The sequence below is a fragment of the Lycorma delicatula genome, chromosome 10 (genome assembly GCF_047948215.1).
Source record: "Lycorma delicatula isolate Av1 chromosome 10, ASM4794821v1, whole genome shotgun sequence".
NCBI classification, from domain to species: Eukaryota; Metazoa; Arthropoda; class Insecta; order Hemiptera; family Fulgoridae; genus Lycorma; species Lycorma delicatula.
The window spans coordinates 4,129,429-4,146,332 of NC_134464.1; the positions used below are offsets into that span (position 1 = coordinate 4,129,429).

The following is a 16,904-nucleotide window of genomic DNA, read 5'->3' on the forward strand; positions in this document are numbered from 1 at the left end:
CTGTCGGGGGATTCTATGTCCTAACTGGTGTTCGTGTTAACAGGGTGGAGCGGGTAGGTTTCCTAACAGGTTGCGATCGCAAACAGATAACGGTATTATTCTGAACAAAAATAATTTTTATTTTTTTTACTCGGGCGCATTCCAAACGTTTCATTTCGCTATGATATATTTTCGTTCAAACGTTTTTGATTCTCGGATAACCTTTCCTTCGACTTTAGATTTATTCGTAACGAACTCATCGGGTCAGTCGACCGGCTGGCTTGATGCTGTCTTCAACTCGTTTTTATTACTTGCTAATCTTTTAACTTCGGCGTGTTTTACTTCATTCTTAGCCATTCTATTTTACGTTCCCGTGCGGCTTTTACCACCTGCATGTCTCTCTAACCTAAAAATAAATACACTTACAGGTGTTAATTTACTGTCCGTTATTAACCGTGTTCATATCGTGCCAAGACTGCCAAGAATTTCTCTCCCGTTCATCTAACTCCCCTCAGTTTTGAATTTTATCCGCCGACCTAATTGTTAATACCCTCCTAAAACGTTAAATTTAATAGACCTCTTTTCTTTTGGTTTCTGATTTTACTACTCGAGTTTACCATGTACCACGACATTCGCACCGATCTCTCTCTTTCTTAGATGTGCATTCGATATGAATTTTTGTTTTGTATGGAAAGCCCGTATTACTTCGTCCATAAAAATATTCTCTTTTGTTATATCGACGGTGTGTATGTACTTCTACCTTAGTATTTTTATGTCGTAGTAAATATTTCGTAGCGTTACATCTACCAAATCGTTTTTGGTGTCTTTGATGCGATCGGCGAATCGTAACATCTTTGTTTTTTCTCCTCGGACTTAACTTTACTCTCTCAAAGTATTTCTTTAATATCTGCGTTGCGTTCTAATTATAAGCCAGAAACGCTAAAAATGTTCGTATATATTGATTTAACTGGCGCAAGTTAAATTGAATTTAACGTGTAAGGTATTTTAAATTAAAGAATAAAGTGTAATTTCTAGTAATAACATTTTATTATATTTCAAGAAACATGGTAAAATTTACATTTTAACTGTGTAAGAAAAATAGGTTTTTTGTTAATAGGGATCATATAAACGGTAGATCTCTTTGTGTTAATATACTTTCTATGACGTATTCTTATACCTCTAACAACTTAATTCAAATGCGTGACGTTATCTTAGTATTCATTATATTTCTCCGCGTTTTACAAAATCGTTTATATATACGTATATATATTTTAATTACATTCGAATTTTTTCCTTTTCTTTGATTTTTTATTATTTACTTATTTTACAGTTTTACTTGAGACGATTCTTTTATTAATGCGATTTGTTATCTTTGCGTTAATAATTGGAATATACTTTTTTCGAAGGAGGAACATAAAAAAGAAGAGAAATTAAAGCTTAAAAGATTGTTAACGTTTTATAAGGGATAAATTATATCTTTAAATTATTATAGGGGGCAAAATAATTTGTTCCTTCTGCAGAACGATTTTTTCTAGCGATAAATTCAGTCGCGATTATTACAGGAAAAAAATTCACAACTAATAAATTGCAGTGTTTACGCGACGTGTCGATAGTCTAATCGATAAATTGCGGTTATCCCCTTTCTGACGTAATCCCCGGCTTTATTTTATTCGATCCCTCGTCGGTCAATATTAAACTGTTCTGTTAATTGAACTCCGTGGACTAAAGTTATGTTAGTAACAGCTAAAAATTTTAAACATATCTTTTAACTTGTATCTATTTATATTTTGCTTGCCGTTTTATCGCTAAATTTAACGGGTGATTACCGGTTACTTCTATGAAAATTAAAAAATGTTTAATTGTTATTTAGTATTTTAATAAAGGATTCGGTTAAAAAAGGAGTGAGAAAATTACAAAATTTGAGTAGATATTCTCAAATTTCCGAGCCGTGATAATTTTTTCTGAAGTTAATTCGCAAGTTCTATTTTAAAATTCGTTGAAAAAGAATGAATAAAACGTAAAGGTATTTTGATCTAATAATTCAGCTTTTGCTGAGGCGAGAGAACTCCTTTCTAGCCTAATCCTTAGTATTTTTGTTGTGGAATATGCCGCTCTATAGTCTACGCGAGAAGTAGGTTCATATACTCCTAAGTTCTTCCGCACCCCAAAATTGATAAGACTGTCAGTCAGTGGTGTCGAAGGCAGTTGCAGGTACCACCTGAAGCGTACTAATTTGGAGTATATAATTTATTTGTGCGATCAAATCCGTAAATCGAAGATTGTTACAGTTTTTGGAGAATCCGTAGCCAAACCGAGGAGTGATTTGGAGATGTTAGTAAGAACGCTTAGCATGTTGTAAGAAAAAAGGCGTTCCGTAATACAATCTTACGGCTTAAATCTTTAGTATTATAATACAACAAATGCCCGGTAATAGGAATAGGAACAGAAACTTCATAGCCTAACTTCAGTCTAAAAACTAGAACTTAAATTTAGTCATCGAGAACTCGGGAGTGTAAACTTAATCGCTGCTGAATTTGCAGCGGAAAGTGCTTGTGTTTTCAAACATAATCGGTTAGGCGGGATGAGTATGGTTATAATTACGGTGCACTGAAACGACGAACAGTAGATTGTAAAGGACTGTACGCTTTACAGCACGGAAAGATAGGTTTTAAGTAGTGACGTAATGCAGTGGCTAACAAGCCTTCCTATTGGCGATTAAATATTAATTGTAACTGTGCTTTGTCGAGTATTCAGATTCTAGTTGCGTGTTTTTGGCTTATAAAATTGTGCGATATGTAGCGAAAAAAAAATCGGATCGAGACCATTATTTTATCTTTAAGATAGATTTTCGGTTGTTTTTATTATTTCCTTATTTAATTAAGACTATTAATTTTTTGTTTTTTTCGTATCTTTACAGAAAGAAGATAGAATCAATAGGCAGGATGACGCAGATGACGCAGGAAGAGATCATGAGCAACACAAAAACGGTCGTTCAAGGGCTAGAAGCTTTGAAAAATGAACACAATTCTATACTAGGTGGTCTTACGGCAGCTAGTGTCGAATTGACAGTGTCCGCTGTCGAACGAGCTCAAATGGCCGTACAAAATGCAGAATCGAGCGTTATACTGGAAAAACAAGGGCTTGTACAAAAATCTTTGGGAATGATCGATTTAGGACTTGCCGAAGCCCAGGTAAGATTTATTTATACAAATTTTCTTTTAATTATGCTGTTATTCTATTTTTTCTCTAGTCACTTCTGATCGCATCCATTTATCCTCTTTTTCACGTATACGCCGATCCTTCGGTCTCAACCTACCTTCTAGAGTTGTTCCGATCTTCGTTTTTCTGCACCGTTTTTGTCCTGTACTTTTATTTCTTTTTGGAATTACATCCAAGATTAGCACCCGTTCTGGATTCTGATGTGCACGGCGGATCGTTTAGCATCTTTACTTTTCATCCGAAAGATTCCGAGTTAGAAACCCGGTCAGGTTTGATGTTTTCTCGCGCTGAAAATGTAAGTAACCTAGCATCAGGTTGTTACTTCCAATCTGAATGCAGAATAAAGTAAACCTCTTTCGAACTTTTTTAATTAAATAATTTTTTGCATCTATTTGTACGAGTATATTATATTTAGTTAACGTTTTTACTTCATTATCGCCCACCTTTTAGGTAGATTTCATAAGAAAGCTACCTATTGAAAAGGGTACCCGCGATTCGACTTCCGGAAAATTTCGACATATCTTCGCGTTTCACATTCCTCAGACCCCAAAACCACCCTCAGTTCAAAAGTTTATGTGTGCATTTATATACGTATCCAATTTCTTGTGAATACGATAACTGCCGTAATTTTCCCCCATTCACTTTCAAATTTATAACGACCCAAAATCTCGGTCGAGTTCGTTAGCGGGCAAAATCGGACCACGGGGGTGCAAATGGAAGGGCTTTTTCGAAAAAACAAAATATCGCTATTACTTTCCTATTAAGTAAAATATCAGATTCGTTTAAAGTTCCTACTATTCTTTAGATAAAACTTATTTAAGTAAAGTTTTTTCATATCACCAATCATTGGCCCAGGGGGTGGAAAAAATGAAGTTTTGAAGACAAAAAAAAGAATCGTACCTCCCTTAATAGGCACAGTATCGAATCGGTTTAAATTGGTCGTTTTCCTCTAAACATCACCTAAAAACTTTTGTCTGAAACGCTTTTTGATATGTCCAACCCTTAAGGCGAGAGATGGCCATAATGTTGCTGGAATTGTAAGAATATGGGGGCTTGTGGTATGCTAAACATACAACCATTGTCGTATTGAGTAAATTTGAAGTTTTTCTTAACTTTAAGGTGAAAATCTTTTTTATCCGCTTCTCAACACCGGTGAAATCTACCTACGCCTTTAGGCGTACTGAAACGGATTTTTTAACCCATTACACCATTAACATTTTATTATTTTAAAAAGAATATTTCCATTTCGTATACTATACAGCTTTTAATATACAGTTATAGTCTATTCAATTAATTTGTAGAGTGAAGAATTAATAAACATTGCGTTTGTTTGGTGGGTCACGTCCCGTGTATCTGTACAGATTCACAACATGGCTATATTTATACACAACACTACAATCGTTACTCGTACATTTTTACCGATTAAAATTAGTCATATAGTAGTCATGTAATCAAACGTTTACTTCTTCTCAGTTCTATTAAACCTCTTGATCTTTTTATATGATCACTCTTTATTACCATTAAAGTTAATACAGTCGAATCTTTTAATAACCTCGATTTTACAGTAACGTTTACTGCAGCGTGACATTTTAATAAAACCATGTATAAATTTACCTCTATTTAACGTAGTCATACCTCAACATAACGAATTGGTGACATCATGCATATCAGTATAATATAGTTGTAGTAACATGCAGTAAGTTTTACGCAATGTTTTTTAAAAATAATGACATTAAATTTAGTATTTCGGACATCTCTGTGAATTTAAGGTAGTTATTTTTTTTATTTCCGTATCTAAATCGCACCTGTATACAAACAATGTATTCTTGACATCCGTCAAGAATGAGAGGTTATTATTGAACCGGTAAAGCGAAAATTCCCAAGATTCTCTTATAAACCCGTTAACAATAAAATTCTAACAAAAGATTTAAATCCCTGTTCCGCACTAACTGTCTGCCTATACATTAAAGTTGCGGAATTTCCCGAAATCCATTAACTAATGTAAAGCACTAAAATGACTGCAAACTTTTATTCGTTTATCTAAAAGAGACATTTATATCCAGTACGTAAACATAACAAATAAAGGAAGCGTATTAAGTGCCACCTTATTTTCTACTACAGAACACTAACTCGCCTTGAAGCTTGGTCCAAGCTTACCGGCTTCACATTTTCACCTGAGAAAACAAGATGTGTAGTTTTTTCTCGCCTGCGAGAGACCTCTTTATTCCGCAAGGCATTCTCGGTGGAGAACTAATTGCTTTATCTTCTCTCAGATTTGTAGGCTTATTTTTTATAGCCGCCTTACGTGGATCAAACGCATCAAAGAATTGAAAACGAGGTGTTCCAGATCTTTAGATAGGCTGCGGGCCCTTAGCAATACCAATCGGGGTGCCGATCGCTTGTGTATGTTGCGTTTTTGGTATTCCTCGGTTCGTTCCCGTTTGTATTACGGTTGTGTCGCCTACTTTCCAACGCGTAGTATCGTGCATAAGATGCTAGATCCTGTACATCGTGATTTCCTTCGGCTTACTACAGGCGCCTTTAGATCAAACCCTGTCGTGAGCATCCTTGTCGACTGCGGTGAGCCATCGGTTTGGGGTAGACAGATAGTAGCATCTTAAGTGACAACCAAATTACCCGTCTTTTGACGCGGTTCTTGGAATACTTACTTTGGCAGATATGAGGACGTACCCGACGTTTACTGCACCTTATGAATGTGGCCGCACCTTCTATTTTTCCTATTTATTCGTGTTCATATCTTCCGTGGACAATCACAGGCGTACATTTTATGTTTGACCTGGCGAAATACAATAAAGAATCAACACCGCCTATTTTATTTCAGCAAATGTTGCACCGTATTTTTTTCAAGGCAAACCCGGACGCAGCGGTATACAAAAACGATACCGTCGGCTCTGCGTTTATTGTTATTGGCCGAACCTATATGTTTGGTTTACCTGGTATTACGAGTGTCTTTACTGCTGAACTGTGTACGCTATCAATAAGGCTTTGAATATCGTTAATCCTAAGTGCTGTTGTATCCTTATTTGTAGCGCCTCGTGTAGTGCCCTCCAAGCCTTAGAAAATCTTTATTCCAAACATCTTATTGTTACGGACATCTACACTACAATCGCCGAGTTAAACCGTCGCAACACACAAGTGATTTTCAGCTGGATCCCTAGCAGCGTGGGGATTCCGGGTAATGAACGTGCAGATTTTGCTGCTAAATAGGCATGTAGTCGACCGTCCTTCACTTCCCGTGTTACTGCATCCGACTGTGTGAAACTCGCTCTTCGCGCAAAGCGGCAAGATAACCGGACGGCTACGGTAGATACCAAACTCCGGCACGTTAAAGGTTCTGTGTTGCCAAGGGTCTCCTCATACAGAAAAATTCGTCGTGAGGAAGTCGTCCTCTGCCGATTGCGGGTAGGACATACGAGAGCTACTCACGGGTATCTGATATCAGCAGTAAACGCACCGGTATGCATGCTATGCAACTGCCGCTTGTCTGCTGCACATTCTTGTGAAACGCATACAATATGCGGTCTTGCGTCGTAAGTTTAAATCGCCCGAGAATTTTCGTCAAATCCTGGGCGATAATATAATATAGACGTTTTAGACCGGGTGTTTTTATTTCTTCGGGATGCTAATATTTTACACGTTTTTTAATACTGTAATTTTTTTGTGATTTTGTTTGTAAATTTCTCCTTTGGGTTTTCATTTTGTTTTAATTTTTTTATACTATTGTTTTGCGTTTATATTACATGTTTTGTTTTCTAGGCGTTTCTTTTAAATTTTTGATTGCGAATTTTGTTGTTTTTTACATAGTTTTTAAAACACGTACATCGTGTTCGGGCGATGATAACGCTGAAGCGTTTTTTCGCCCGGTAAAACCAAAAGAAAAAAAACAAAATCCTTAGAAAGCATTTAACACATACTCCCTCTATTGTTGAGTGCGAACGAATTTTCACGGCGTTGTCTATTTCGTTATATAGAGTTTCGACTGTATAATGCAATTTACGTTTTTTGGAACACGAGTGCGATGTATTCTTTGATTTGTGTTTGGACGACCTGAGTCGCCTTTATTTTAACACCGGTGACGGATACCGGTTTAGCCGATAATAGCGCACAATTATTGATATTCCCTCCGAAAAAATGGCCGCATGAAACCCCTTAAGTCGCGCGGAAAAATACATCATATTAGACGCTTACAAAAGCGAGTTTCATAGTAATCTAACGGCGTTGATTTTGGATGTCGTTAATAAAACCGCTAACATAAGTGGAAGTGTGCCGCTTCATTGTACAGTGTGATTTGCGAGTACGAATATACTAATGAATTACGGTCTCTTAAGAAAGCAAAACCCTGCAAGTCAGTCGAAGAAGATTCGTAAAAAAATTCACGAATTTTATTTTAGAAATAAACATTCTTCAATAAACATACTGTTACGAGTCGTAAACGGCGACAACGATCTACCAGATTTAAATACAACGTTTTATAAACTTTTAAAACGTATGAATTTTAAATATGAAAAGTAGCTTTAATCGACAGAGATGATATTATATGGCGAAAACCTGGCCGTAGAATAGGTTACGTGGATGAAAGGTCGGGTCGACGAAGGCCACACAAATTTTCGTTTGGAAAGATAAAACTGTAAATTCGTCAAAAAACCTTTCTGTGTGACTTATCATCCGGTAACAAGGCTCCATCGGGTAAAGGTAGGCGTCTCATAATTACGCATATCGGCAGCGATTATCGTGTTGATGGTGACTATCATAACGAGATAAACGGCACTTTTGAGGAACGGTTTAGCGATGTGTAACTTCTTCTGCGTGGTAATTCGGTTATCGTTTTAGACAACGCCCTTTATAATTCACGTAAAAAGGAAAAATTCCAGCAGCGTCTTGGAAAAATAACGTTATCAAAATACGGCTTGGTTCAAAAAAAGCGATTCTGACAGCGCTACGGATTTCTCGCAATCGGATGACGAAACTGAACCGAATTTATTATTTAAGTCGTACTGTTAGTGGACAATTGATGATTACATAACTCTTAAAAAACCGAAGGAAACTCCGAAACGATAAACAATTTAAGGAATAACATACTCACGGGGTTATCAGATTTTCCGAACAAAGTAACAAATATTTATTGATCATTTACCATCTATTTTAAGTTATCTGAATAATTTTTCTAAAATACAACGGGGGTTACTTTCTTTTGTACGCATCAAGATTTGATACTTGTGAGTCGGCCGCTTCTCTACAAGCTAACCGAGTTAGGTGTAGATAGATGTTAATATACAATTAGTCGTTAAGTTGAATCCACTTCAGCTCTTTTTTTTCAAGGATTCACCCTTTTTTTAAGGATTTCCCAGTAGCTTCATCGTCTACATGGGACTCCGAAGTTGCAAATTAAAAATTATCTGCGAATTCCATAACAGTTACTCGCAGGCCTAAATTACACAATTACCTAAGAACGATTTCACTTAACATTTTGCGTTTTTTTTTTCGGAAGATAAGAAAACGGTTTCTGTTGATGATTTTCTAATATTATCTGGTATCGTAATCGTCAAAATTCTATCCTGTTTTCTTGAAGTATTATTCTTTCTATCCCGTTTGTTTTCGAAACCGAATTACTTTGCTGTAGTTGTACTTACAGGACAACAGATCGTACAGTCAGTAGATCCTATTGCGATCTTATGATAAGTTGCTATTCTTGTGTTTTAAAAAATCGCTGTTGAAAATTACTTTGACTTGTCGTAAAACCAGTACGGTACTTACGCTTACAGACCGGAAACATTGTACGTAATGCGTTCTTCCCGCAATAAATTATTCCTTTATTTTGCCTATCCCAGTAATTCTTACGGCTGTGACTCGTTTCTAACATACGATGTACAGACAGAAGTAGTGGAAAGTTTGTTTTTCGGAAGATAATGATGTCCATTATTAAGGTAAAACAACGTTAAAAAACGTAGTAAGAAACAATCAAGAAAGAATTATTAATTACAATTATTAATCGCAGGTTAATAATTATTAATAAGTCGATATATTTAAATTTTTTAAAAAGTTAACAAAAGGAGATGAAAAAAATTCGAACCGATGTGCCTTCCCCTTGTAAGATCAAAATATTTCATAATTAAAATTTTATTCGGCTATAACTCTGGAACCGATGAAAATAAGTACCGCTTAACGATATATCGTTGAAAAGCTCTAGATTTTTGGTTCGGTCGATTGCAATCAAGGTGCACAACTAGACGTTACAACAGTCCTAAATCTAAAATTTCAACGTCCTAGCCTAATCGTTTTTGAGTTACGCGAGATACATACGTACGTATTGAGTTAATTGAAAATTTATTTTAAACTTATGATAAAATAATATAGAACTGGCGATTTTTTCTCCTAAATACAGCGAACTAAATCGTGCATTTCTTTCAAATATACGCTTTTAAAAATGAAATATAGTCGGAATAGTCGCGACAAAAAAAAAACTATTAACAAAACTGCAAGAAAAAACTTCCCGGTACATTTTTTGAAAATAATCTGGTTTTCTTTCCTAGAAAACTCGTAAGATCGGTCTTTTATTACCGGTTCGTAAAACGTTATGATTGTATTAGGTTTGATGATGCCTTCACATGTTATTTAAAAATAGTCGTTTTCGAGAGGAAAACAATTTTCTTCTAAAACTTCTTCCTGATATATTTATAACTTAGAATTTTGAATAAAAATTCTCTTTTTATAAATAGAAGTAAATCTAATATCTTTAAAAATATGTAAGTATCAAATTAAAATTATTATTTTTACTTTATAAAAATATCTGTTGTTTGTATAGACGTACGTTTCTCCTCGGTAAAGTAAGCCGTAGTTTAATCTGTTCTGTCTAATATCAGGTTACAATATTATCAGAAAGTAGCATCTTAAAATGTATTATTTCCGAATAATGCTATCCATATTTTTTTTACAAATGTTATTTTTCCAGGTTAATTGATTATCGACAATAATTCCTAGGTGCTTACCTACTTAGGTTTGATTATTTAATTACTTCTCACGCACAGAATCGCTCAAACGCAAAATTGAATTTAATTAATTCTTTAATTAAATTCACTAAAAGTTTAACGTGCGTAAAAGCCTTATTATAATTACCTAATGAAAATGTTCATTTTTTTCTGGATAACGATTTCACGGTTATCAGTCGTTCTACTACGTTAACAAATCAGATGTTTCACAAAATCTGATGCGGACACCGTATGACTTCCTTGTAGGCCTAATAAATTTATTGTACAATTTTTTTTTCAATCTGAGGTTAATAATTATTAACCTAAATTTATTATTAATAAATCAATATATTGAAGTTAAAAAAAGGAAATGAAGTCGCATTCGAACCGATGTGCTTTCCGCTTATAAGATCCAACTTCTTTCTTTTTCCTGTTTAGCCTCCGGTAACTACCGTTCAGATAATTCTTCAGAGGATAAATGAGGATGATATGTATGAGTGTGAATGAAGTGTAGTCTTGTACATTCTCAGTTCGACCGTACCTGAGATGTGTGGTTAATTGAAACCCGACCGCCAAAGAACACCGGTATCCACGATATCTAGTATTCAAGTCCGTGTAAAAACAGCTGGCTTTACTAGGACTTGAACGCTGGAACTCTCGACTTCCAAATCGGCTGATTTGGGAAGACGCAATAAGATCCAACTTACAATGTTACTACAGTCGTAAATCCAAATTTTCAAGCTTCTACGGCTAATTGTTTTTTAGTTATGCGAGATACGTACGTACGTACAGACGTCACGCCGAACCTAGTCAAAATGAATTCAGGGATGATAAAAATTGATATCTCCGTTGTAAATTTTTCGCGATCACAATGCTTCCTTTACTTCGTACAAGGAATTAAAAATAAAGAAAAGAAAAAATGAAATATCCGAGTAAAAATAATGAAAATCGGTTAAATGAAAAAGCTCGCAATACAAAATTAAACGAAAGATAATTAAGGGCCACCGTGGATCGAAAAATTGGAAAAGTTTGCGATTTTTTATTTTGTTCTAAAATATAGTTTAAAATTTCCTCTTTCCAATGCCGTTTGAATCACCTATCTGTATGGTATATAATTTTTTTTTGTTGTCGACACATGTTTTTCATTGTATCACAAAATGTTGACTTTTAGCTGTTTTCATTTATTTTATTATTTTTCCTCTTGATTATTTTTATGTTTTTGACTACTGTATTTGTTTTTAAAAATAGTAGCTTTTTTAACCTCCGAAACCACCGTTTGTTATTGCTTTAGAGGACGAGATGAATGATTTGTAGCTGTGTGAAAAGGACACAATACCCGACCGGCAATCGAATCCGGGACCTCCGGGTGAAAGGCCGAGACGCTACCACTCGCGCTACGGTGACCAGAAGTAGCATTGCTTCTTACTAGTTTATAACACAACCTTATTGAGTTGAGGGTAGTATTACGTTGTTGTAATCTTACTTGTTTGTTTTTTTAGAAGTGTGCTGTTGTGGATATTATTTATTATCAGGTTGGATCGGTAGTATTATTATTATTATTGTTCTTTGTAGTGTAAATAGTTCTATTTTTAGTCTAATATTTCTAGATTAAAACTTTGTTTTAAAAAAACGAAAAGGCGGGTTCAATAACAAGACTCCGACAACCCAAAACATTTCTCCCGTCGCCTCTAGCAAACGCTAAAATTTTGACGTTTGCAGAAAAGCGATAAAATTCTTTTGATCTGAAAATGTATCCGGTGATTTGCGATATATAATTGTTGATTTCGGTGAATTAATGTTGTCTTTAAAACAAGCGCAAGGTTTTCGAGCGATCTGTAAAGTTAGAATTGCTGCCAGATTTATTTGCGGAATACTGAATCCTCCACGACCTCCTGATTGGAATCATCGGCGTGAAATTTCCTCAGATTCTGTAATGCAGAAATTGTGCGCGTCATCGATGAAGAATATGCCGTTCAAGAAATTAACAAATTTTGACAGCAGAAATATTTGCGTTACAGTCGACGGGTCACGGCAACAAAGAGGCGAGGCCAAACCATTCTCAGCGACTACTCTCAGCGACGGTAAAATCTGTTGATACAGGCATTGTTGGACGTGTCAATACTAACAAAACGCTGTCTGCGCCCAGAGAAATTAAAAATTGCACCTATTAATTCCTGCAAAGCAAATCGCTCTGGTGCAAGCGGTAGAATGGAGGTGACGGGCGCGCTAGAGATATTTCACCGCTCGGAGGAGCTTTACAGTATGAAATACGTCAAGTACTTGGGCGATGGTGATTCTCTGTCTTCCAGACGGTTGCTAATTCTTTTTCCTACGGTGCCGATATTGCGATTGAAAAACTAGAATGTGTCGGGCGTTTTTAAAAGCGGATGGTCACCCTATTAAGAGCACTAAAATCCCAACGCAAAGTCCAGAAGAAGAAATGTTTTGATGGGAAACCTATCGGTGGGAAGAATAGATTTACAGACGCTGTGATATTAAAATTGCAGTTTTTAATATTAAAAACTACCGCTCCGCAATCAGGCAAAATACCGTTAGCGTTGCAGCTATGAGGCAGGCAATTTGGGCTGAGATTTATCATGTACGTTCCACTAAGGAAGAACACACGCATCAACTTTACCCGTCATCCGATGACACCTGGTGTAAGTACCGGGACGCTGAAAGAAGGAAAATACCTTACGACCGTGATAGCACTTCCATTCGAATAAAATTAATCGCGGGTGAAATTAAGCCGATTTTCAAGGATTTATCCGATAGTGTGTTGCTGGAAAAATGTTTATCTGGCAAAACCAAAAATATCAATGAAAGTTTGAACGATACGATTTGATCGACGATACTCAAAAGAACTTTTTGTCGGTATTAAAACGCTTCATTTTGGAACATAATATGCCGTTTGCAAATTTAATGACGGCAGCATAGTAAACGTTTGGGTTTAGAAGAAATGAAGGTGGATCCAGGCAAAAACACAATCGATGCGATGAAAAAATAGATTAGGCGCGAGTGAGATATAGCGAACTAGAGAAAAAGATAAGGCAGACGAGGAATCTCAACAGAAGAAGATTAGAGGATAGTTATGAACAACAGGAAAACCAGAAAGCACCAGCTTATAGCGGTGGAGAATACCAAAGGTATGTTTTTGTTTATAAAATTTTTTAGATGCAGTTCTTCGAAACTTGATTTTTTTAAATTTATTTAAGTATACTTTTCTCAGGTACTGTAAAAGAGAGAAACTTGAAATTATTTGTGAATGTACAACTCGCTTTGCTGTTTCAACTGAATGTACAATTTAAAAAAAAAAATATTAAATATTTTTTGAGGGAAAAAATGGAAAATTTTATCGTAAAAAACATTTTTTTGTTTTTTTAATTTCCGAAACTGTATTTGTACACCGAATGTAAAGTTGTACATTCAAAATATGTGAATCATATCAACCTTCAAAATAAATAAAAAAATTAGGTAAATACCTTATTTGGTTCAAGAGAAGTGTTGTTAGATAGGGATCTACGGTTCCCTTTAAAAAAAAACAGCCTCATATAAGAAATTCTACGTATACACCTTAGTAAAGAATTCATAGAGTTTGACGATCGATCGGCAATTCTAATAAAATGAACAAAATAAACCCAAAAATATTTAAAAAGAATCACTTGTGTAAGAATAGTTTTTTGAGCCGAGTTATACCTTGTAGGAATGAATATCGCTTGCATTTCGGTGGGCTTGCTCGTGATGTGCAACACATAATTTGCCTTTTAAACGATACACGGAGCGGAGCAGAAACAATTAGACGATTTAAAAATTGAAAATGAACACTTTAATTGCGACTAGGAACAACACCGTTGTCGGTGACAACAATGAACAAGGAACACCGTCGTTAATAACAAGGACAAGCGTTTGGTTTTCGTTTAGTTCGACTTCTTGAAGTTAACTTCGCTCAAGCGATCGCAGTTAACGGTAAGGCGCATCTCTGCTCGTCGTCTGACGTCGTCCGTGATTTTCCTTAGCCGATCCGATGAATCGCATGAATTTCTGCTCGGAAAAAATCTTTTCTGTCTTTATAGTGTGAGGTCGGTTTGCGTAAATTTTCTCTTTCAATTGGTCCCGTAGAAAAAAATCACGGGAGCGGGGAGACCGTGGGACATCTCCAAAACGCGAGATGACATGGGGAAACATTTATCGGACGGCTGCCGTGGAATTTCATGCCGTGCGGCGGTAGCGCCATCCTGCTGGAATCGCGTCAGGCGTAACGTTCGCAAAACGTTCGCGATAGCGCCGCATATCGATCTGATGCGACACTAGCAGACTGACCGTTAGCCTACTCAAAAAAGTACAGCCCGATCGCTCCAAACGCAACACCGCATCGCGCTGTAACTTTTTCACGTGCAGCGGCTTCTCGTGCGACACGCTCGGGTTCTCTGCGGCCCGGTATATGAAGTTCTACTCGCTAACGTATCCGTTTAGATAAAAATGCGCTTCATCGGACGCTAGCAGGCGATCCAGCAATCGCGGCGTTTCTTCGTTTAATTGCAGCGATTACCTGCAAAGTTCTCCGAAGATTCAAATCACGAGGATAGTCGTCGCGCTACTTAATTTTATAGGAACGGAACATTAAATCCTCATGTAAGATGCGTCCAAAGGTTCTACGGATTAAATGTAAGGCGATTGAACGCCGTGGATTACGCTGAAACGTTTCTGCCGCTCCCTACATTTTCCGACGATGAATGCATTAGACCTGAACTGTCTGACCCGACAGGGAATTGTACAGTTGTTTCTTCTCCGTGCAGTATAATCGACGTAGAAATAAGAAATCATTTCTCTTATCGCTCACAGTTAGCCCGGTAGAGAATTATCTGCTTGTTATTCTTGAGAATAGTCGATCCATTTACGGAAATGATTTGCTCCATCGTCAGATCACCTACCGTTCGGTTATTATCGGTTTAAATTACATATTTTTTTCGGCCTCCCGTGTTCCGAGTTATCGGGGTCTGTCATTATGACCTAGACGGTTCCGGATTTGAAATGTGGTAGTCCCGGCTGCGGCGTACACTATAATTATTCCATATCGTAATCCTACGTTCAGGATTCAAGTTCCTGTAAATCGCTTACATAATTGGAATTCGCTTATTAGTTTTCTCCGTGAAAAGAAATCGCTTTCTTGTCCGGTCCTTTCTAACGGTTTGTAAATTAAGGAATTTATTTTGCTATTAGATTTTGTTAGTAAATTTTTTAACTGTTTGAATCTTTCATTAGAAAAAAAAATGTAGAACGCAAAATAGCCAGGCTATTTTTGTAAACAGTTTGCAAAATCTTTTACGTTTAATGATACAGATGTCGGACCTGTATGGATTGTTGAGACATAGTTATGCACGATCTTTTTAGCAAAATTTACGTCGCTTTTATTTTTGATACTGTGCAGATTTTTTTTAGTTACACGAGATTATTTTTTCTGTAACGCGAGATTACGAGTAACTTTGCTTATATTGTTTTTCTGAACTGTTTTTCAGTTCCGTAAGGGTACGAGTAGTTTTAAATAATTTTCGTGAGAAACCGGCAAGTCCAGAAATACGGTTTTGAAAACTTCAGACAAAAATAACACACTTAATACTACGCACACAGACGCAAAATAACGACGCTTCACGACATATATGAGACGTCACACGAGCACAGCGACTAGCACCGTGGCGCCGTTTTGTCCTTGGTCATATCGATTGTAGACAGTTCTGACGCCCCTTGTAATGTACCCTCTCCCCCTTACCCGTCGTATAACTTTATTAAACGTTCCGTTTAGGTATTTATAAAAAAAACTTTGCCTTTTAGAGGTAAATTATTTCTTGGGGGAAAAATGAATTACGAAAGCTTTTTCACACGCTTTGTTGTAGTCCTTTTATAAAATAGTTACCGAGTTAATTAATTTTATAAACCTTTTATGCGTCATTCGTCGAATATTTGCGAACGAACGAGTAAGATTCAGTTTTACATCTTGTTAAAAGAGCATAAGACGGACAGATAAAAGGTTACAGAATTGCGTTTGCGTGTGTGCGTTGTATTTAAACTAGCATTTTCCCCGTATAATGAAATTTATCTAATTTATCACGAACGTATAGTTCGTTCAGGACATACAGAAAAAGTATTAAATATTTATTATTTTTTTACTTATACAGTTGCTGCGGACATTAAGCTCAGAGATTTTAGAGGCGCAAGTTAGATTTGCATTCTCTCGAGTGTTTGTTATAAAACTAATACCTAAGGTTAACAGATTAAAGTGTAATTTTTAAAGTCGAATCGCCTTCGTTTCTGTGATGTTGGGATACCCGTGCATAACAACAGTCCATACGTTTCACTGAAGAAGTTAACGGAACGCCGCTTTACCTTCCCACGTAAATAATCCTGTGACAGGTGCTTGTTATTGTTGACGATGAATCGATCGTTTTTTAGGGTTTGCCGCCATCGTTTCCGGCTCAAACTTTTGGGTTCCTAACAGTTCCCGTTTCCTTTTTGACCTTATATAATGTTTACTCTTTTCCGGTCTCTTATACTTCCTACCGATTCTTTTCCTCTCACGATATTTCCCGATCGGGTAGCTTTCCTATTCTGAACGGTTTCGATTAATTTATACTTTAGTTAATTCTCATCGTTACTTATTCGTTCTTCACTTCGTCTCATTTTCTCCAGCGTTCTCCTCCGTGTGCCCTTATTTGAAATACGAGT

General features: G+C 36.4%; 1 protein-coding gene across 8 annotated transcripts in view; it reads left to right on the forward strand.

Annotated features, from left to right (window-relative positions):
• Positions 1-16,904, forward strand: part of Klc (kinesin light chain) — a 394,284-nt gene that overhangs the window by 227,169 nt on the left and 150,211 nt on the right. For all 8 annotated transcript variants that reach the window (XM_075377626.1, XM_075377622.1, XM_075377629.1 and 5 more), the window contains one exon: positions 2,897-3,170. In XM_075377626.1, the coding sequence (XP_075233741.1) occupies positions 2,922-3,170 (249 nt within the window). In that variant the 5' untranslated portion in view covers positions 2,897-2,921. The remainder of the gene's footprint in view (positions 1-2,896; positions 3,171-16,904) is intronic.